Raw genomic sequence first — 22,158 nt, 5'->3', positions numbered from 1 at the left:
AACCGGTTTCTAACAACAGGTGTTGCCGTTAGTGAATTTGTCACAGGTTTTCAATATATCAGAATTTTTGGTCAGTTTCCATAGTACATTACAATAAGCATTGTACTTAGTACTTGGAACATGATATATTCAATAAAAAGGTGTGTTTCAGAGAGGATATTGTATTAGCACTAGATTTAACCTGTACACTATTAAAACAAACTTTAATACAAAATGGGCTCTTGAATTTTTTTGGACAAAATGTACAATTTTTCACTCAACAGGAAACAGAACAACTGAACAAGATTTTATCAAACAAGAAATCAAACTGTCAAATAAGATGAAAGAAGCACTTTCCCCCCCATCTTCCCACCCCCCCACTTTAAGGCTCGCCTCTCAGCATAAGGTTGACAAGGGTAGCCAGCTCATGATGTAATGTGATTGCCATATTACAGGGAGAGATGCAATTTCCAGGTTTATTTATTTTCCAGGTTGGCTTGACTGCAGGTTTGCTGTGTTCATAGTCACACTCTGTCACTACATCTACAAAACTGTTCCAAGAGTCCGACAGCAGCTTGCTGTTAACCACCTTGTCAGCAGCTATCACATAGCCTCAAAGTCCTCTTTGGTAGGCATGTCAAGCATCTCTCTCAAGTGGTTCAAGACCGCTTCAGCGCTAGAAACAGTAGCCACCTGTGCAGGTGGTGATCTGTGCCTTGTGTTGTGCTGGCCTTCCACACTTTGGCCCTGGCCTCCTCTCAATGGCTGCGATTTCCCCAACCTCGGCGGGTCCGGTGCAGCCAGGGTCGGTGGCGGGTTGTGACCCCGCTGCTGGCTCCAGCCCCTGTCCAAAGTGATCTTACGTTGATTGGGCTTGTTAAGCCCACCCAGTGCGTTTCCCAGCCAATTGATGGAAGCAGGTCTGATGATGTCACGTCATCAGCCAGTTTTCTTAAAGGGACCATTCACAAATTGAATTTGACAGTTGTGCGGTCACTGTTCTACAGCATTGAGGTGCTGCGAACACTGCCAATCACCGCAGAGATGCATGGCCGCATCCAGGCTCTACCATGACTCCCTCCATATGCTTATGGAGGAGTCACAGCTCGCAGGGAGGTTCTCTTCCCTTCCAATGGGCGGAGGAGACCTCCCCAGATCAACGCAGCCTGGTTGCACATTGCACAGGAGGGCACAAGCAGGGAATTAGTTAGGAGGATCAGGCTGCAGTGGCGCCAACCTTTCAATGATCCCAGTAGATCACGAAACGTTACTGCAAAGCCACACTCAACCTCATCCTGCTGTGCCACTCATCACATCCCCATCACTCTGCCTTCCCTACCCTACTCCTGCAAATCTTTACTCACACCAACTTACCTTGCACCTCCACCCACCCTCTCTAGTTACATTATCACTTCCCCATCTCACTAGCCACCCCTCACACTCACCCTCATCCTAGTCCAATCATAACAACTAACAACACACAAGGGTAGGCACTTGGGTGTTTTAGCCAATGTTCATGTGAAGTTTCTGTTAATGTGCTGTCAAACATTGAAATCTTTATTTTCAGCACTTTGCATTCTTGGACAGATCTGTGTGCACCTTTGGAAGTGACTTAGTGAGTTGCAGTGAATGGTGAGACATAACGATACCCCCCGCAATGGTGAGGAGTGTGAAAGGAATGGCTTGGGCATTGTACTGATGCCTTATGGTGTTGGTGTGGGGTGGTGCCAACCAGGCGCATCATGTGGCAGCCATATGGGTGTACAACATCAAGTGAAGTAAATCTGGCTATGGTGAGGCCATCCCTGGCCTCCTGGCCAGCAATGTGGTCGGGTGCTGATGCCCTGTGTCCTGTGCAGCATCAGGTGATTGTGGAGATGGTTGATGTTGTTGTTGGGTCTGCTGGTGTGCCTGGTGCTGCTGGTGTTGGGGCTGATCGTGGTGGGATTCTGAGGACCAAAGTGAGATAGTTTGAAGGGCAACGATGCTGACGTAATAGATGGCAGGTGAAGTGGAGATGACAGAAACGATCGGTCAATGGTGAGAGAGGTTGTTCCAATGAGGTGACATTGGATACAGAGTTTGCTGCAAACACTTGCAACCTGAATAAAGCTCAATCTGTCTTCCAGCTGCAGTAAGCAACAGCTTCCGACCTTGGAAAGTGAACAGCTATGATTTGGGAGCTTTTATAGCACATTTGCAGCTATCAAGTAAAGAAATGATATCATGGTGACACAACTCCCGACCTGCTTAACTGATGTGATCCCCGAGCAGTGGGGAACCCGTGAGCGAACTTGTAAAATTTAAATGTGAGCTTAAAATAGTTTTTAAGTGCTTATTAACAAGCTCTTAATCATCTAAATTGCCTCCCCCGCCACTTGGTGTTGGGTCTGTTAAGCGATGACAGACCCAACATCTGGGAAACAGCGTGGTGGCAGGTCAAGAGCGGGTTCCCTACCCGCTCCGGAAAAAAAATTCCTACCCGACCCGCCACCAAATGTGCCTGCTGACACCCCGAAAAATTCCCCCCAATGTCTTCCCCAATCGTTTACCTGCCTGACTGACTGCTCTTCTTTCTCGTTGTCACTTTTATCCGGCTGCCCCCACCCTCCAGCACTTCACCAGTCAATCACATCACTAACTAAAGTCACGCAGAGGCCAACTGTGGCCATGACAAAATCTCTAAACATAGTCGTGCAGAGGCTAAACGCCAATGGAGGATTCTTTTTTTTAAAATAGCTAAATTGTATCCATTACAGACAAAGGCCACATATGTAAAGAAAGATTTCATTTTACATACCATCAATAATAAACTTGCTGGTGTCAAGTCCAACATAATCCAATAATTCGAAAGGACCCATAGGATATCCTGCACCCAGCTTCATTGCCACGTCAATGTCTTCCTTTGATCCATGACCTTGGAAAAACATCAAAATAGTCTCCATCTTTTTAAGTAAAATAAACCCAATAAACTGCTAAAGGGAGTGCACAGTAAAAAGATACAAGCAGAAAGAGTGATACATAAAATTCATCAGATTTTTACTCAAAGCATACCAATGGAAAGATTGTTCTGTTGCATTTTGTAGGCATAAAAAGCTCCACCAAATTAACTCAGAATATAAAACAGAACAAGACGCAGAACATTCTGGAACCATTAAAGAGGCATTATTTTGGTCAAAGCTTTGCAGTTTCATGCTCGCTACTATTTTCTACAGTGAGGTAAAACCCTTCCAATGTCAGAGTTACTGCTGATTACAACCCAATTGCTACTTTGATCTCACAGATGCCCAGTAACAGAATATCAAAGCCAAATGGGATCTGATCATCAGCACTCTAAACAAAATAATACAGCACTACATATATTCTTTTTTTTCCCCCCCACACAAGGCTCAACCCAAGAAAAGCCTGGCGTTTCTTTTCATTTTAGGAATAACACCCAATTTATCTCAGAGACAGCAACCTATTATTTAATCAAACATTTTAACTCAGCATTTAATCATTTAATGACTGAAAAAAGTACACTTCACTGGTATAGCATCCACGGGCATCTGGCCCAGTAACTTTTTTGAAGAGTTAGAAACATATGCCCAATCACCATTATCTGATAGATACATTTCTGTTCTGCTTGAGAGTCTAGGCATTTCAATAATGCAACCCACGAAAGCTCTGAATGTAGCACCGAATTACCCTCCATTATGCTTCATAGGAACACAGGAACGGGATTAGGCCATTCAGTCCCTTGAGCCTGTTCCACTATTCAATTAGATTATGGCTGATCAGTATCGTAACTCCATTTACCCGCCTTGGTTCCATATCCCTTAATACCCTTACCTAACAAAGATCTATCAATCACAATTTTGACATTTTCAACAGCTTTTTGGGAGAGTTTTCCAGATTTACACTACCCTTTGTGTGAAGACGTGTTTCCTGACATTACCCCTGAATGGCTTAGCTCTCATTTTAAGATTGTGCTCCTTTGTTCTGGACTCCCCATCAGAGGAAATCGTTTCTCTTTATCTACCCTATCACATCATCTTACACAGTTACCTCAGTTAAATAACCCTATATACTCAAGGGAATGCAAGTCTAGTCCCTACAGCCTGGTCTCGTAGTTCAACCCTTTTAGCCCTGGTATCATTCTGGCGATATATCCTTCCTGAGGTGTGCTGGCCAGAACTGAACACAGTACTCCAGATGCGGTCTAACCAGAGCTTTATACTCTGCAGAGTTTCTCGATACCTTTTGAAAGTGGGAGGTAGTGTTTGTCTCTTTCTTTCTATTTCCGCTGTCCCACAATTTACACATGACATCATACATAGAGTCACAGAGTTATACAGCACAGAAAGAGGCCCTTCGGCCCATCGTGTCTGCGCTGGCCATCAAGCCCTGTCTATTCTAATCCCATTTTCCAGCACTTGGTCCGTAGCCTTGTATGCTATGGCGTTTCAAGTGCTCATCTAAATGCTTCTTGAATGTTGAGGGTTCCTGCCTCTACCACCCTTTCAGGCAGTGAGTTCCAGATTCCAACCACCCTCTGGGTGAAAAAGTTTTTCCTCAAATCCCCTCTAAACCTCCTGCCCCTTACCTTGAAACTATGCCACCTGGTCATTGACCCCTCTACTAAGGGGAAAAGTTCCTTTCTATCTACCCTATCTATGCCCCTCATAATTTTGTACACCTCAAGCAGGTCCCCCCTCAGCCTTCTCTGCTCTAAGGAAAACAACCCCAGCCTGTCCAGTCTCTCCTCATAGCTGAAACGCTCCAGCCCAGGTAACATCCTGGTGAATCTTCTCTGCACCCTCTCCAAAGCAATCACATCCTTCCTATAGTGTGGCGGCCAGAACGGCACACAGTATTCCAGCTGTGGCCTAACTAGTGTTTTGTACAGCTCCATCATAACCTCCCTGCTCTTATATTCTATGCCTCGGCTAACGAAGGCAAGTATCCCATATGCCTTCTTAACCACCTTATCTACCTGTCCTGCTGCCTTCAGGGATCTATGTACATGCACACCAAGGTCCCTCTGATCCTCTGTCCTTCCTAGGGTCCTACCATTCATTGTGTATTCCCTTGCCTTGTTAGTTCTCCCAAAATGCATCACCTCACACTTTTCAGGTTAAAATTCCATTTGCCACTGTTCTGCCCATCTGACCAACCCGTCTATATCGTCCTGTAGCCCGAGGCTTCCCTCCTTGCTATTTACTACCCCACCAATTTTTGTGTCATCTGTGAACTTATTGATCATATCTCCTACATTCATATCTAAATCATTAATGTACACTACAAACAGCAAGGGACCCAGCATCGATCCCTGTGGTACACCACTGGACACAGGCTTCCAGTCACAAAAACAACCTTCGACCATCACTCTCTGCCTCCTGCCACTAAGCCAATTTTGGATCCAATGTGCCAAATTGCCCTGGATCCCATGGGCTCTTACCTTCTTGACAAGTCTCCCATGCGAGACTTTGTCAAAAGCCTTACTGAAGTCCATGTAGACTACATCAACTGCACTACCCTCATCCACACACCTAGTCACCCCCTTGAAAAATTCAATCAAATTAGTTAGACATGATCTCCCCCTGACAAAGCCATGCTGACTATCCTTGATTAATCTTTGCGTCTCCAAGTGGAGACTAATTTTGTCCCTCAGAATTTTTTCCAATAATTTCCCTACCACTGATGTTAAGCTCACTGGCCTGTAATTCCCTGGTTTATCCCTACTACCCTTCTTGAATAATGGTACTACGTTAGCTGTCCTCCAGTACTCTGGCACCTCCCCTGTGGCCAGAGAGGTTCTGAAAATTTGTGTCAGAGCCCCTGCAATCTCCTCTCTTGCCTCACACAGCAGCCTGGGATACATCTCGTCTGGGCCTGGGGATTTATCCAATTTTAAGCCCGCTAAAACCGCTAGTACCTCCTCCCTCTCAATGCTAATTTGTTCAAGTATATCACAATCCCCCCTGCCTGATTTCTATGCTTATATCGTCCTTCTCCATAGTGAACACAGATGCAAAATATTCATTTAAAACTTCACCTACATCTTCCGGCTCTACACACAGATTGCCACTTTGGTCCCTACTCTTTCCCTGGTTATCCTCTTGCCCTTAATGTACTCATAAAACATCTTGGGATTTTCCTTTATTTTGCCCGCCAGTGTTTTTTCATGCCCCCTCTTCGCTCTCCTCATTGTTTTTTTTTTTTTTTTTTTTTTAAGTACCCCCCCTGCACTTTCTATACTCCTCTAGGGCTTCCACTGTTTTTAGTCCTTTGTATCTGCCAAAAGTCTCCCTTTTTTGCCTAATATCCCTGGACAGCCAGGGTTCCCTGGACTTGTTGGTCCCACCCTTGACCTTTACGAGAACATGTTGGCGCTGTACTCTCTCTCTATTTCCTTTCTGAATGACTCCCACTGCTCTGATGTGGATTTTCCTACAAGTAGCTGATCCCAGTCCACTTTGGCCAGATCCTGCCTCATCATATTAAAATCGGCCTTCCCCCAATTTAGAACCTTTATTTCCGGTCCACCTTTGTCCTTTTCCATGACTACCTTAAATCTCACCGAATTATGGTCACTCCGACTGACACTTCTACCACTTGCCCGGCTACATTCCCTAGAATTAGGTCCAGTACCGCTCCCTCTCTTGTAGGACTTTCTACATGCTGGCTCAAAAAGCTCTCCTGTATGCACTTTTAGAATTCTGCACCCTCCAAGCCTTTCACACTCTGACTATCCCAGTTAATATTGGGGAAGTTGAAATCCCCTACTATTATTACCTTTTTATTTCTACACTTCTCTGAGATTTGCCTACATATCTGTTCTTCTATCTCCCCCTGACTGTTTGGGTATGACATCATTATTGTGCATAGATATTATAAAGTAACTTATCTTGTACAGCCATCTAAAATTAGGACAGTCCCTAACAAACATGTGTCCCTCCTCCCCAAACCATCTTTGATTTAATTGATCGCAAATCTCTTCATTGGATGTTAACAGAACTAAGAATCACTGTTCCACCCAGTTTCTCCTCAGTTCAATGGTCAAGCTGAAATTTTCCCTTATCGTCTGTCAAACTTATTTTTCAGTTTCTCGCCCTTCCTTCAGACAACCTTTCCAAAGTATACTCTGCCTGACCTCAAGTCTCATGAAGTCGCCCTCTCCTTAGATCACACACTCCGGTTGAAGCTTTGCTCTGGCAAAAAACGTACTCACCAAAGGCAGAATATGACCAGCCCTGTTGCATAGTGATTTTATTTTTAAACTGCTGGGGTGGGCAAAGAAATAAACTCAACAGCGATGCTTTTTACTTTCAATATAAAGTCAAACTACAGATAGTTCAAAAGGAAAGCCACTTCAGCCTCTAGGAAGGGCTCAGAAATTTTAGCAAAGTTCTATAAAACCAAACTGTCTCGATCACAGCGGCAAGGATAGCTGCAATTCCATTTTCCTTCTTGCCAAAGTTTAGGCATCAGCGATACTGGAGGCCAAAACCAAAGTCTGTAAAAAACACCGTCACTCAGTTCTTGTTGAGCCAGTCTAATAAAACACCTAAAAACAGGGCTAATCTTTTACTGCCTTATGCATCACTGCCATAGAAGTGTTCAGTTTTAATTGCAGAAACACACGAGGGCAGAGGGATGATTTGGCAGCGGACTAGGGAAAGCAGAGAATATAAAATCGCTAAGCGCCATCTTGAAAGGCAACAAAACTGGAGATAGCTCAACACTCCAAAGTCAAATGGGTACTCACAAAAATTAAGGATCTGGTGGGATCCTTTGTACAAGGACTCAATTCTATTGAATTGTGCTTTAATGTCACTACCCGCTAGCCTAGTGAGGGGAAAGCTTTGGCAGATGTTAGCTACGCAGCATGCAACATTTCACCACCTGTGCTAAATGAAAACATGGAGGAGGAGGAAATTAGAGCATGCTATTCTCATTTTGGGAAATAGGACTTCGTTTGAAACTTCGCTTTCCAATACCTAGTTTAAAAAAAATCCTGCATGGTTTAAATTTTAATTACCTCTCTCATGTAGCCGGATGGCTTCCATCATGTACGGCACAAGAAGCCGGTTCACAATAAATCCAGGGGTATCCTATGGGGGAAAAGCAAGTTAAATAAAATCCTGAATCAGTATTAAAACTCCTTTCATGCTTATAAGGGTCTCATTAAAATGATAAATAATTTTAAAATTATACATTGCATAAAACCAAATACTCAACCAAGACCTATCAAATATAGAATTTATTTCATGAGCAAGTTCAAATTCTGCATTCTATACTTGGAATTAAACACAATTGGAACTATATAACTAAAAAAAGTCAGAGGAAATCATGCTCAAAGTATACAGAATGCTGGTCAGACCATTGTACTGTCTTGCCACTGAGACACTGCCCTAGAGTCAGCTCAAAGAAGAGCCACGAGGCTGAGGCGTAATGTCACAGGACTACTGGAGAAACTTGGGCCTTTCAGCCTTGAAAGGAGACAACTGCGAGGTGACCTTATAGACGTACATGAGATAGTAAACGGTATGGAAAGGTTAAGTCTGGAAAATTACTGCCAACTTAAACCCGATTCCTGGGATGGCAGGACTGTCGTAGGAGGAGAGATTGGGTCGACTTGGCCTGTATTCACTAGAGTTTAGAAGAATGAGAGGGGATCTCATTGAAACGTATAAAATTCTGACAGGGCTAGACAGACTGGATGCAGGGAGGATGTTTCCCCTGGCTGGGGGGTCTGGAACAAGGGGTCACAGTCTCAGGATACGGGCTAGGACATTTAGGACTGAGATGAGGAGAAATTTCTTCACTCAGAGGGTGGTGAACCTGTGGAATTCTCTACCACAGAAGGCTGTGGAGGCCAAGCCACTGAATATATTTAGAAGGAGATAGATAGATTTCTAGACACAAAAGGCATCAAGGGGTATGGGGAGAGAGTGGGAATATGGTATTGAGATAGAGGATCAGCCATGATCATATTGAACGGCGGAGCAGGCTCGAAGGGCCGAATGGCCTACTCCTGCTCCTATTTTTCTATGAGTGGGATAAGGGAACACAGGCTCAAACTAGTAAAAGACAAATATAGGACTGATAGTGTCAGGAGGCTCTTCACATAGAAAAGTGAAGGATACAGATCGAACTTCTTTGATAGGTAGTGGAGGGGAATACCCTGGATATTTCAAGAAACGGATGAAATAAATGGAGAAATCTAGGGCCTTTCTGGATGGATGAGTTAAAATAGGTCAAAGGGCTCTTCTCATCCATGCACACTATGGGGATCATTTTTACCTTCACCGCCTGGGCAGTAATCTGGCACAGCGGAACACCTGCCTGTTGTACAACGCGCATGATTTTCACCCCAGTCATTTCTAAATGCTCACCAATTTTAAATTTTCAACTGAGGCGGGGGCATAAAACAGGCAGTAGCGGATCAGCAGCCTGTTATACACACAACTGATTTTACTTTCCATTGACTTCAACAGAGAGGAAAACCAGACGGGGTGTATAATGGGTGGCTGATCTGCTGTCGCCGGTTTCATACCCCGCTGCAGTTGAAAGTTCCACCCATAGATTCCAAGGGCTGGATATTAACTCGGAAGTGGGGAGGGAGGGGGCTGGATTAAGGTCGGGAAACCCAGAAGAACGAGCCTCCCTCGGGTCCTGCTGGTGGGGGGGGGGGGGGTAAAAGAGAGTCCTCAGGCAACATTGGCGTGAGGGGGGCGGGGGGAGAAAATCGGAGCCCGCAGGTAACATCGGGGAGGCTGAAGCAGGGGGTGATTGGACTCCGGAGCCCACAAGGAAGATCGGAGGCCAGAGGCGGGGGTTAGAGATTGGAAGGATGGGGCGGGGGGGGGGGGGGGGAAGCGCGAGATTGGAGGGCTTGTGGAGGAGGAGATCGGAAGGGTGGGGGGAACGGGGTGTCCGATCGCAGGGGGTGGGTGAAACAGGTAAGCTGGATCCAGCAGGTAAGTTTAAAGGCACGAGAGGTGATCTTATTGAAAGATATAGGATGCTGAGGGGCTCGACAAGGTAGATGGAGAGGGTGTTTCCCCTCGTGGGGGAATCTAGAACTAGGGGGCATAGTTTCAGAATAAGGGGTCGCCCATTTAAAATGAAGATGAGGAGGAATCTCTTCTCTCAGAGGGTCGTGAATCTTTGGAATTCTCTACCCCGGAGAGCTGTGGAGGCGGAGTCACTGAATATATTCAAGGTGGAGATAGACAGATTTTTGAAAGATAAGGGAGTCCAGGGTTATGGGGAGCGGGCGAGGAAGTGGAGTTGAGGCCAAGATCAGATCAGCCATGATCATATTGAATGGCAGAGCTGGCTCAAGGTGCCAAATGGCCTACTCCTGCTCCTATTTCTTATGGTCTTATATTATGTTCTAGTGCAGGCAGTAATAACCTACCTTACAAGCCACAGGCTTTTTCCCCAAAGCTTTGCTGAAATTCATTAGTGATTCAAATGTCTGCTGGCTGGTCATTGGAGATTGAACCACCTGTTCATAAAGATTAAAAGAAAAATCAAAAATGTCACATTAAAATAATAAACCCATTATTAAAAAAAGTACCCATTCAGGGAACTGCAACCCAAGCATTTTCTAGATTCAATTGATAGAAAAACATTAACAAAACAATTAAATTTGAGGCCATTTACAGTGCAAAAAAAAACTGAACATGCCAAAGTAATACTGGTTAAAAACTGGTAACGCTCTTAACTTCAGCTGCACCTAGTTTCACAAGTGCTAGTAAGGTTGGTTAACTCTCCTATTCCTGGAGGGTGATTAGAAACAGAAATAGGATACAAGAAAAGGTGAGAGCTAAATAAGGCAATGTGGCCAGAATGGGCAGAAAATGGAGCCAGCAAGAAAAGGGTGAATGAATTATCCATGCAGGAAAGATTGAACAGGCTGGGGCTCTCTTCTCTAGAAAAGAGAAGGCTGAGGGGTGACCTGATAGAGGTCTTTAGGATTATGAAAGGGTTCGATAGGGTAGACGTAGAAAAATGTTTCCACTTTGATAGGAAAAATAGAAAAGCAGAATATTTTTAAATGGTGAGGGATTAGAAAATGTTGGTATTCAGAGGGGCCTGGGTGTCCTTGTACATGAATCACAGAAAGTTAACATGCAGGTACAGCAAGCAATTAGCAAAGCAAATGGCATGTTAGGACTTTATTACAAAAGGATTGGAGTTTAAGAGTAAAGAAGTCTTACTGCAATTATATAGGGCCCTGGTGAGACCACACCTGGAGTATTGTGTACAGTTTTGGTCTCTTTACCCAAGGAAGGATATACTTGCCATAGAGGGAGTGTAACAAAGGTTCACTAGACTGGTACCTGGGATGGGGGGATGGTCCTATGAGGAGAAATTGAGTAGGCTAGGCCTATATTCTCTAGAGTTTAGAAGAATGAGAGGTGCTCTCGTTGAAACGGATAAAATTCTTAACGGTAGATGCGGGGTAGATGCTGGGAGCAATGTTCCTTTAATTTTTTTTGGTGCTCGGCCCCTTTCAGGGGCTGCGTGACCCATTTAAAATACTGCGCATACGTGGTTTTTCCCATTTAAAAGCTGGTGAGCCAGCTGTACGGGAGCTCCAGAGCGCTGTGTGGCCACGCAGCTTAAAGGGAACATTGGCTGGGAGGAGGTTTCCCCTGGCTGGGGAGTCTAGAACCAGGGGTCACAGTCTCAGAATAAGGGGTCGGCCATTTAGGACTGAGAGGAGGAGAAATTTCTTCACTCAAAGGGTGGTGAATCTTTAGAATTCTCTACCTGAGGGCTGTGGATGCTCAGTCATTGAGCATAGTCAAGACAGAGATCGATAGATTTTTGGATACTAAGGGAACTAAGGGATATGGGGATAGTGCGGGAAGGTGGAGTTGAGGTAGAAGATCAGCCATGATCTTACTGAATGGCGGAGCAGGCTTGAAGTGCCGAATGGCCTACTCCTGCTCCTACCTCATGTTCTTAAGAGCAAAACTAGGGCCATAAATAGAAGATAGTCACTAATAAATCCAATAGGGAATTCAGGAGAACCTGCTTTACCCAGAGAGCGGTAAGAATGTGGTATTCGTTACCACAAGGTGTAATTGAGGCGAATAGCATAGATTCATTTAAGGGGACGCTGGGTAAACACACAAAGGAGAAAGGAATGGAAGGTTATGCTACTACTACTTTGTATAGCTGATGTAGATGTAGAGCAACTACTACAATATTACATGTAGGTGGTTAAGCCAGATATTGCGGCAGGAGTAGCAGCGTGTATTGCTGTGATGCCTCCTTTGTATTTGTGAATCGGGCATTGAGTCGTTATATGTTCCATGGTCTGTTCTGGGTGACCAGTCGCACACTGGAGAGTTTTTAATTCTCCATTTATGCATCAAGTATCCCGCATCTGCCAAGGATTGTGCGGATGCGGTTTAGGGTTGCCCATAAGCTTCGCGGAAGGTCGAAGCCAGGGAGCTTCTGGATCAGGTCTTTCACGAGATGTTTGTTTATGATTTCTTGTGAACTCCATTCAGCTTTTCAAGCTGTATCAGGGTTAAAGTTGCATTATCAAAGGTTAAGCGTGTGAATCCAAAAGGGCTTGCACGACTTCAAGCGGTGGTGAGGGACGTTGTTGAGGTGGATGGGGAGACCTTCATTTTCCACGATTCGCTGGACTTCTCGGAGGGTTGTGACGTCGCGGCAAATGGATGGGGGAGCGATGTGTGACAGCACGGGCAGCCAGGTTGTTGGGGTTGACTTGAGGATTCTAGTGATGCACCGCATTGCAGTGTTCAGTTGGGCATCAACAAATCGAGTGTGGCTACTTCTGGTCCACTGTACTCGGCTACGGAGTACACAAGGGTCATCGCTGAGGTCCGTAGCACTGATAGGGTTAGAGGAAGAGGGGTGGGAGGAGGCTCATGTGGAGCATAAACACCGGCATGGACCAGTTGGGCCGAATGGCCTGTTTCTGTGCTGTACATTCTATGTAAGTCTCTGGGACAAACTGAAGCTTTAAACAAACAGCGCTGACCTTCATTACAAAATAACTTGTATCAGCTAGGCGTTCTGCATTTCACACGGTTTGTTTTGGGAAATGAGAGGAAGGGAAGAAGGGAAACGTAGTGGATATTTGAACCAGTCCTCAGAGACAATTTTTAACAAAAAATGGTTATCAAAAGCACCCATTCCATATTTTTGGGGAAACCACACCTCCAGAATGTATGGGTGTCTTCAACAGCAAAGATTTCTCCTCAGTCATCAGAATTTTAACGAACTAAATATTCAGAATATTCCAAGAGGGAGTATAATTGTGGCGAATGAAGGTATAGTGGCTACAATACAGAAAACAGAGAGCAGGGGTTAAAGGTAGCAACTCAGACTGGCAAAAGGTGTGAAGTGGTGTTCCATAGAGATCAGTGCTGGGACCACTGTTGTTCACAATTTACATTATCGATTTTTTTTTAAATGTGTTCATGGGATGTGGGTGTCACTGGCAAGGCCAGCATTTGTTGCCCATTCCTAATTGCCCTCGAGAAGGTGGTGGTGAGCCGCCCTCTTGAACCACTGCAGTCCGTGTGGCGAAGGTACTCCCGAGTGCTGTTAGGGAGGGACGCTGAAGGAATGGCGATATACTTCTCAGTCAGGATGGCGTACAACTTGCAGGGGAACTTGCAGGTGACGGTGCTCCCATGCACCTGCTGCCCTTGTACTTCTTTGGACTTTGGAATCGGAAGTACAATTTCAAAATTTGCGGACAACACCAAATTTGGGGCTGTAATTAACATAAGGAAGAATGCGACAAAATACAAGACGACATTAATAAACTTGTAGAATGGGTGTGTAATTGGCAAATTAATTTCAATATAGACAAGTATGAGGTGGTGCACTGTGGTAGGAAGAATAAAGAGGCCAGATACTGCTTGGATAATAAGAGTCTAAATGGGGTAGAGGAGCAAAGGGATCTAGGGATATACATTCACAAATCACTAAAAGTAGTGATGCAAGTTATTAAGTCCATAGCAAAGACAAACCAAGAACTAGGGTTCATTTCTAGAGGGATAGAATTGAAAAACAGAGAAGTGATGTTAAACTTGTATAGAACCTTGGTTAGACCACACTGGAGTACTGTGCACAGTTCTGGTCTCCATATTAGAAAAAGGATATAGAGGCATTGGAGAAGGTGCAAAGAAGATTCACAAGGATGATACCAAAACTGAGAGAATATACGCAACAGGAAAGGCTGAACAGGCTGGGGTGCTTTCCTCCAGAAAAGAGATGGCCGAGGGGTGACCTTGGAGATCTTTAAAATTCTGAAAGGGTTTGATAGGATGGACGTAGAGAAAATATTTCCACTTGTGGGGGAGTCCAAAATCATAAATATAAGATAGTCACCAATAAATCCAATAAGGAATTCAGGAGAAACTTCTTAACTCAGAAAGTAGAACATGCTACCCCATGGAGTAGTTGAGGCAAATAGCATAGGTGCATTTAAGGGGAAGTTAGATAAGCACATGAGGGGGAAAGGAATAGAAGGCTATGCAGATAGGGTTAAAGAAAGACAGACTTGCATTTATATAGCGCCTTTCACGACCACCGGACGTCTCAAAGCACTTTACAGCCAATGAAGTACTTCTGGAGTGTAGTCACTGTTATAATGTAGGAAACGTGGCAGCCAATTTGCGCATAGTTATGTTGGTTGAGGGATAACTATTGGCCCAGGACACCGGGGAGAACTCCCCTGCTCTTCTTCGAAATAGTGCCATGGGATCTTTTACATCCACCTGAGAGAGCAGACGGGGCCTCGGTTTAACGTCTCATCCAAAAGACGACACCTGCGAAAGTGCAGCACTCACTCAGCACTGCACTGGAGTGTCAGCCTAGCTTTATGTGCTCAAGTCCCCTGGAGTGGGACTGTGAACCCACAACCTTCTGACTCAGAGGCGAGTGTGCTACCCACTGAGCCACGGCTGACACTGTGGTTAGATGAAGAGGGGCAGGCAAAGGCTCCTGTGGAGCATAAAGCGCCAGCATAGTCCAGTTGGGCTGAATGGCCTGTTTCTGTGCTGTAGACTCAACAAGAGACATTGGTAAATCATTAGCTGTGATATTCTGATTTAAACACAGATTAATGATTCTCTGACTCAACTTAACAGAAGATAGCTGGGAATAACTTTTTTTTAAAACTTTATCCTAGTTTTTTTTAATCCTTTCCATTTTCTCTGCAGGTAATAGAAAACAGTGAAAACAAACCTCCACTAGCTTCATCAAGGGTACAGGGTTGAAGAAATGGAGCCCACCAAACCGGTCCTGTCTGGTTGTAGCATTTGCTATTGCTGTGATTGGCAGTGACGAGGTGTTGCTGACAAAAATAGTTTTCCTATTAGGATAACAAAGGAAACAAAATTACTTCTTCAAAATAACAAAATACTTGCAAGGAAGCTTACTGCTGTTCATGTTCCATTAAAAGCATATTTGAAATCTGCTTGTTTTACGATGATGGAAAGTTAAGCGTAAATACTTGTAAAAACCAAAACAATTATGGCTGTGGATTTAATCACTTCCAGTATCTCTTCAAATTTTAGTAGGTTCCCCGTCTTACTAAAAAGTTGTGCCATCATTTCCACAATGTACCAATTCAGCATCATAAAATGCAAAACAAGAAGGAGCAATATATCAATTTCACTTTGAAATAGAAACACAGAAGATAGGAGCAGGAGTAGGCCATTCGGCCCTTCGAGCCTGCTCCGCCATTCAACGAGATCATGGCTGATCATCCAAACCCTAGCACCCTGTCCCTACACCGACAGCCATCCCACCCAAGCCCTATACCCGTAACCCTGTAACTCCACGTATTTAATCTCCCCTAACACTAAGGGTCAATTTTTATCATCGCCAATCAACCTAACCCGCACATCTTTGCACTTACAAAGAATCAAGAATTACTGGCCAGAGAATGGTCAGCATAGCTCTATTGTATAATAATGAGCTTATTTAGCAATTACTGAGGCAACATCCTACAACTTAAAGTTACGATCAGTTCACCAACGAAAAGTGGCATGCTGGAAAGTCCCTTTTCCATTATCCTCTGTGGATCCATCAGTATCTATTTAGCAAAATATACTGGGTATGCCACAAAAGAACCAGTATATTGTTAAGTAAGAGACTTGGACAAATAATCTAGGCTGAAACTCCAGTGCAGTACTGAGGGAATGCTGCACTATCGGAGGTACCGTCTTTCGGATGAGACGTTAAACCGAGGCCCTCTCAGATGGATGTAAAAGATTCCACGTCACTATGCACAGGGGAATTCTCCCCGGTGTCCTGGCCAACATTTATCCCTCAGCCGACACCACTAAACAGATTATCTGGTCATTAATTAATTGCTGTTTGTGGGACCTTGCTGTGCGCAAATTGGCTGCCGCGTTTCCATTACAATAGTGACTACACATCGAAAAATTATTTAATTGGCTGTAAAGTGCTTTGGGACGTCTCGAGGTCCTACAAGGCTCTATATAAATGCAAGTCTGTCTTTATTTATTTATTCCACTGGGAGAATAAAATATAATTCAAATACTTACTCCGAAGCAAACTTATCCAGTTTTTTAAAAAGTTCCTGTTTAACATTAATATTTTCCACAATAGCCTCCACGACTAGGTCTGTGCTGTGCACTGCAGAGGCAGGGTCTGTACAGGTACTGATCCTCTGAAGAGTCTGCTGAACAAATTCTGCAGCAGCCTAGTGTTGGAAGAGAGCAGTAATGAACAGCAAGATCCAGTTGTGTTTCCCACTTATGTTCAGTCACAATTTTATCAGCAACCCTGCGACAATGTACTGTGAATGAATTATTACTAAAATAGGTTATCCATTGCTACGTTCTAAAACGTCACTGCAAAGTTAAACCATTATAGCGATGCATTGACAATTTGCAACTTGTCGAAGCAGCTTAATTGGCAGTCTTTTTTTTAAGAATAAAGTGGTTGTTCCCATGTCACGGTTGATTATTATTAAATTATTCTAGATTCAAAAGAATTCCTGGAGAGTTAAGTACTCCATCTACAATGTATTTTAAATTGAGAAATTTAGGAACTAATTTCCTGACCCATGAACATTTTCCCATATACCTGTACTCACTTTCACCTGGAGGTGCTCTGATGATGTATGTTATTGGGGCAACCCATGTACATCCTGGAGTACCTCCACTCACTTACACTGAAACTAGCTGTTCAGACGGGTCTGGATGATGATCCGGAAGTGCCATCCTGGTACTAACTTTCCCAACACACGTGCCTGCAAATCAGTCCAAAATATATGTGAACAAAGCTATTCCTGGATGTCCCCATAACCATGTCATCAGAGCAGCTCCAGGCACAAATAGGGACCCCAAAGTAATGAGTCTGCACAGGTAGGAAAACTAGTTACTAAACTGAAGTTATCTGCTTAGAGACTGGAGACTTGTTCCCCCATTTAAAAACAATTGTAGAGAGGAAGGAGTATTTTATTCTGAAACTGCTCCTCAGGGCATTCTTTCTCCTGTAACAGTTTCAAGCACGAACAGAATCAGATAGAATTCCACCAAGGTTAGTGTTTAACATGCTAGTCCACAGAGACACATCTGAATGGCTACAAACCAAATATTACAATATAACTCCTGTTCCAACTTAGCCGTGGTCGCTTAAAAAAAACTGGGGTTAGACTGCAATCAACAGCAGAAGTTTTAAAATGTAATTATGGTTGTTCCAAAAAGCCTAAATTGCCCAAAATTCAAGCTTTGAAGTTTTAGATCAAAAGAAAAAATATTGTCCAACATGTAGGCGAGACAGTCACAGCCACTACCACTCAATTCCACACATGGAGCACTGTAATAAGGAGTCCGAACAGACCTTCATAAAAAAGAAATCTGATTTATGATTAGTTTAATACCCCAAATATTGTGCCACAGTAGGATGAAAGTTCACACCCATAATTTTCCATACAGCAAGGTCCTCATACATTGAGGGGCACAGGAAGAGGAGAAGGGAATTAGATGAAGCCGTTTTGACATTTTTTGGGGGGATGTGAAGGATGCTGGCAAGGCCGCATTTACTGCCCCATCTCCAACTTCTCCTTCCTCCCCAAGGTCCTTGAATGTGTTGTCACCTCCCAGATCGGTGCCATTCTCCCACAACTCCATAAAGAACATTCTCTCTGACTGTGATGCATTATCGTTACTTCCCCTCTGTGCAGCCTTCAAAACCATTGACCAGACCATCCCCCTCCCAACACCTCTCCTCCACTGCCCAGCTGTGTGGGGCTACTTTCACTTGGTTCCACTCTTACCTATCAGATCGTAGCCAGAGCATCTCTACCAATAGCTTCTCTTTCCAACACTTCACTGTCACCTCTGGAGTCCCCCAAAAGAATCCATCCTTGGCTCCTCCATCTTCTTGTCTGCATGCTGCCCCTCAGGCATTCACATGTGCGCTGATAACACCCAGCTCTACCCTCTCAAGCAATCCATTACCTCTACATTATCAGATTGTTTGTCCAACATCCAGTCTTAGAAGAACCTTAACTGCTCCAGTTAAACATGCCACTTTTGCCCCTGCCACAAACTTATGTAGCCTCACCACCGATTCCTTCGCCCTCCCTGCCACTGTCTCGAGCTGAGCTGGGCTGTTCGCAACTTTGGCATCCTGTTCAATGCTGAGCTGGGCTTCCAACCCCATATCCTCTCCATCACAAAGATTGCCTACTTCCACCTCGGTAACATTGTCTGCCTCCACTCCTACCTTAGACCATCTCCTCCTGAAACCTTTGTACATTCCTTTATCATATCCAGATTCAATTGCTCCAAAGCTCTCCTGGCTGCCCTCCCACCCTCCATAAACGTCAGCTCATCCAGAACTCTGCTCCCGGTACCCTATCCCGCATCAAGTCCCGCTCACCACTGTCCTCGCTGACCTGCAGTATCCCAAATTTAAAATGATCATCCTTGTGTTTAAATCCATCCATGGTCTCGCCACTCTTCATCTCTACAACTTCCTCCAGCACTACAACCCCCTTGAACCAAACTCTCCATCCCTCTCACCCGAGTCTCTTGTGCATCCACCCTCCCTTCACTCCACCATTCAGCCACTTAGGTCAAACTCTCTGGAATTCCCCTCTGCCTCCTTCCCTTTTAAAGCCCTTCTTAAAGCAACCTTTTTGACCAAGCTTAAAGTTACCCCTTTGAATATCTCCTTCTTTGGCTTGCCATCAGTTTTTCTTACATCTCTGAAGTGCCTTGGAACATTTGTCTATATTAAAAGGTGCGATAAAAATGCATTTTGTTGGGTACGCTTAGGGTTATTTTTTTTTGCATTACAATTGCTGATTAGAATAGTGGCTGTATAAAATGTTTTCCAATTATGGTATACTGAACCAAACCTTCATGTTGTCATATTAACACAAGACATCTGCTCTAAAAGCTGCTTCTAATCAGTATAATACAGTGGAAAACGAAATGACAGACACACCATCTAGTGCACAACATAGAGGAGTTATGGTGTAGGATCAGCAGAATGCATATCTGCTTTGAAGAATTATTGCAGTCACTGGACTATGACCCATTTGGGTCCAGGAAGGTGGCAGGTTCAATCCCAGATCTGTGCTGAATTAGCAGATTTTACCCAGAGTAGAGGTGGGGCACTATAATTTGCTTCATATACTATAATTGGTCTCATCTGTGATGTCCTCCATAGTCAAAATGCACACCAGCATTCATCAGCATGGCTTACATGTGAAGAAGGGTTCTTTGGAGTTAAACCTTGAAGGAGATGACAGGAAGGAAGAAAATTTTCCAGAGAAAATTAAAAATAGTTGTAATAGTGCAGTTGTGGCCTTCTGACAGCAGAGGCCCCCAAAGAGCAAGATAAAATTAAATAACTTCAAATCATCTTCGCCGATTAGTGGCTTCTGATGATCAACATTCAATACAGTGGTACAACTAAGAGGGATAGCCTAAAGCGAATAGGTTAAACTGTTTGCATGACAGATTTGTTAGCTTAACATACAGAAGTTGATGACAGATGCTAAAGAGCAAACACTCAATTTTCACAAACGTTTTTTTTTTTTAAATATTCGAAAATGTCGCCCGAATAGCTTTGACTCATACAGATTAGCAATGGTCCCATGTATGACTCTCACTTGTGCCGAGTTAGCAGATCTCCGCCAGGATGGCGGAAGGAAATGTGATTGGTCTTGGTGCACCTGGGTTAAGTAGGGAAAATTCCACCAGGATTCCTGTTCCTGATTTGAAGTGTACAAGCGTGCACACAGAGAAAAGGACAGGATCAGGATCGGCTGTAACACCCACTTTTAGCCCATTAGCATTCAATGTGAAGGCTAACACATGATGAATGGCCATTCAGCAAACAAAGCTCGTGGAACCATCTCCCATCAGAAGAAAAGGGGGAGAAATTGCAAAGTGGGGGGGGGGGGGGGGAGTTAGTTTCTAACCTCTATTTAAACTATCTAAAGCAGTTCTTAAAATTCAGTTACAGTTTAATCAAAAGACACTATATGAAAACTTATTCCTGGCTTCTGAAAAGCTGGAATGCTACTGAAACTGGGAGTGATGGCAACAACAGAACAAATCAGATTGAATATTTCACTATGTTCCAGTGCACAGTGTGTGCTTTCCACATTAGTGGGAGATTGCACTGTTCTGACAAGACAGATCAGTGAAATGCAACCATCTAACAAGAAACTACAGAATGACAGTGATCACTGTAGGACCAAATGAAGGATGAGAAGAGGCAAAGCCAAGGTGTGATGCCGAAGTGGCCTAATAGCAATAGTTATAAAACAAAACTAGGGCCTGTGCTGGGAGTGGGACTGGGACTGGGACTGGGACTGGCCAAGAATAAAAAGATGAGCCCTTTGTAACTATGCTATGTCCAATGACCAGCTGAGATGTCAACAGAAAATGCTGGAAAAACTCAGCAGGCCAGGCAACATCCGTGGAGAGAAAATAGAGTCAACGTTTCGGGTCAAACCCTTTGTCAAGACTGAAAAAGCACGGGAAATGAAATAGATTAAAAGGCCGGGCTGGGAGAGAACAAAAGAGAAGTGAAGAGACATTAAGAGGTATTCAAAACGAGACGAGATGGTGACAGGACTAGTGGAGACAAAAGACGGCTCAGATTAGGTGTGAAATGCGCTGGCAGAATGGGAGACAGCTGCCATGTGGGAGAGAAAAAAAGGGGGGGGGCGGGAAAAGGCCAAAACAAAGGTGTGGATAAAAAATAAGTAAAAATGTAATGGGGGCCGAGGTTATGGTCTGAAATTATTGAGTCCGGAAGGCTGTAAAGTGCCTTATCGGAAGAGGAGGTGCTGTTCCTCGAGTTTACGCTGAGCTTCCGTGGAACAATGCAAGAGGCCGAGTACAGTGAGGTCTGAGTGGGAATGGGGCGGTGAATTAAAATGACTGCATTAATATTTTGCTATCGTACCAGCTGAGATGTAGTGGCCACATGGTTTCCATTGACCAATCACTTCACTCAGATCCGATGGGCAGTCATGCCGTGCCCACAAACATGTGGAATTTACTGTTGCTAGATTATTTGAGGGAAACATTAGAGAGTAATTTTTTTAATTCATACCCAATTGACAATAGAGATCCCACTATCAAATCTTACAAGAATACTGTTTGGCAAGCTTTCATTGAAATGGCAACAGTCAACACATATTAAAATAGTTTGTTGAATTAGTATACAAACGCTTACAAAGTTCATTAATGTCAATGCATCACCTCAGGCTTATCTATAAACTTCTTCTTGCTTATACGCCCAACGCTGTCTCCAATTTGCTTCAATGATTTCTTCAAGATATCGTCAGCCTGATCCACCAGTATCACCGTGTGTCCTGTTGCAGCAGCTGTCTAATGAAAGTAGAAACATCGGTCCATCAGTGACACCTTGAGCCAACTCAACAACACTCACAAGATCTTTTAACTCCAGCGAAAAAACCTCTAGTCAAGCACACAGTAAAATGAAACGCCACAATAGGAGTTCTCTCAACTCAGAGCGTCTGCTCGAGACCAGGCCAGGAGACAGGACAGAACCAAGAACTTCATAGTCAAACAAGGGAAGATATTATGGCTAACTTCAATTTACCAGAGGCAGGTTGGAAAATCTATAAAAAGTGCAATTGAAGAGAAAACATAATCCTAG

The 22,158-nt window shown here is 44.0% G+C and overlaps 1 protein-coding gene across 1 annotated transcript in view; it reads right to left on the bottom strand.

The window, feature by feature from the left end:
* Window positions 1-22,158, bottom strand: part of hadh (hydroxyacyl-CoA dehydrogenase) — a 39,346-nt gene that overhangs the window by 4,332 nt on the left and 12,856 nt on the right. The window contains exons 2-7 of the mRNA XM_086007093.1: window positions 21,738-21,866; window positions 16,545-16,702; window positions 15,217-15,343; window positions 10,388-10,477; window positions 8,003-8,075; window positions 2,780-2,896 (exon numbers count right to left, since the gene is read on the bottom strand). Coding sequence (XP_085863219.1) covers window positions 2,780-2,896; window positions 8,003-8,075; window positions 10,388-10,477; window positions 15,217-15,343; window positions 16,545-16,702; window positions 21,738-21,866 — 694 coding nt within the window. The remainder of the gene's footprint in view (window positions 1-2,779; window positions 2,897-8,002; window positions 8,076-10,387; window positions 10,478-15,216; window positions 15,344-16,544; window positions 16,703-21,737; window positions 21,867-22,158) is intronic.

Source organism: Somniosus microcephalus, chromosome 2 (genome assembly GCF_052327205.1).
Source record: "Somniosus microcephalus isolate GS21.2 chromosome 2, FLI_Smic_1.0, whole genome shotgun sequence".
In the NCBI taxonomy this organism is placed as follows: domain Eukaryota; kingdom Metazoa; phylum Chordata; class Chondrichthyes; order Squaliformes; family Somniosidae; genus Somniosus; species Somniosus microcephalus.
This window is presented reverse-complemented; position numbering and strand designations above follow the sequence as displayed.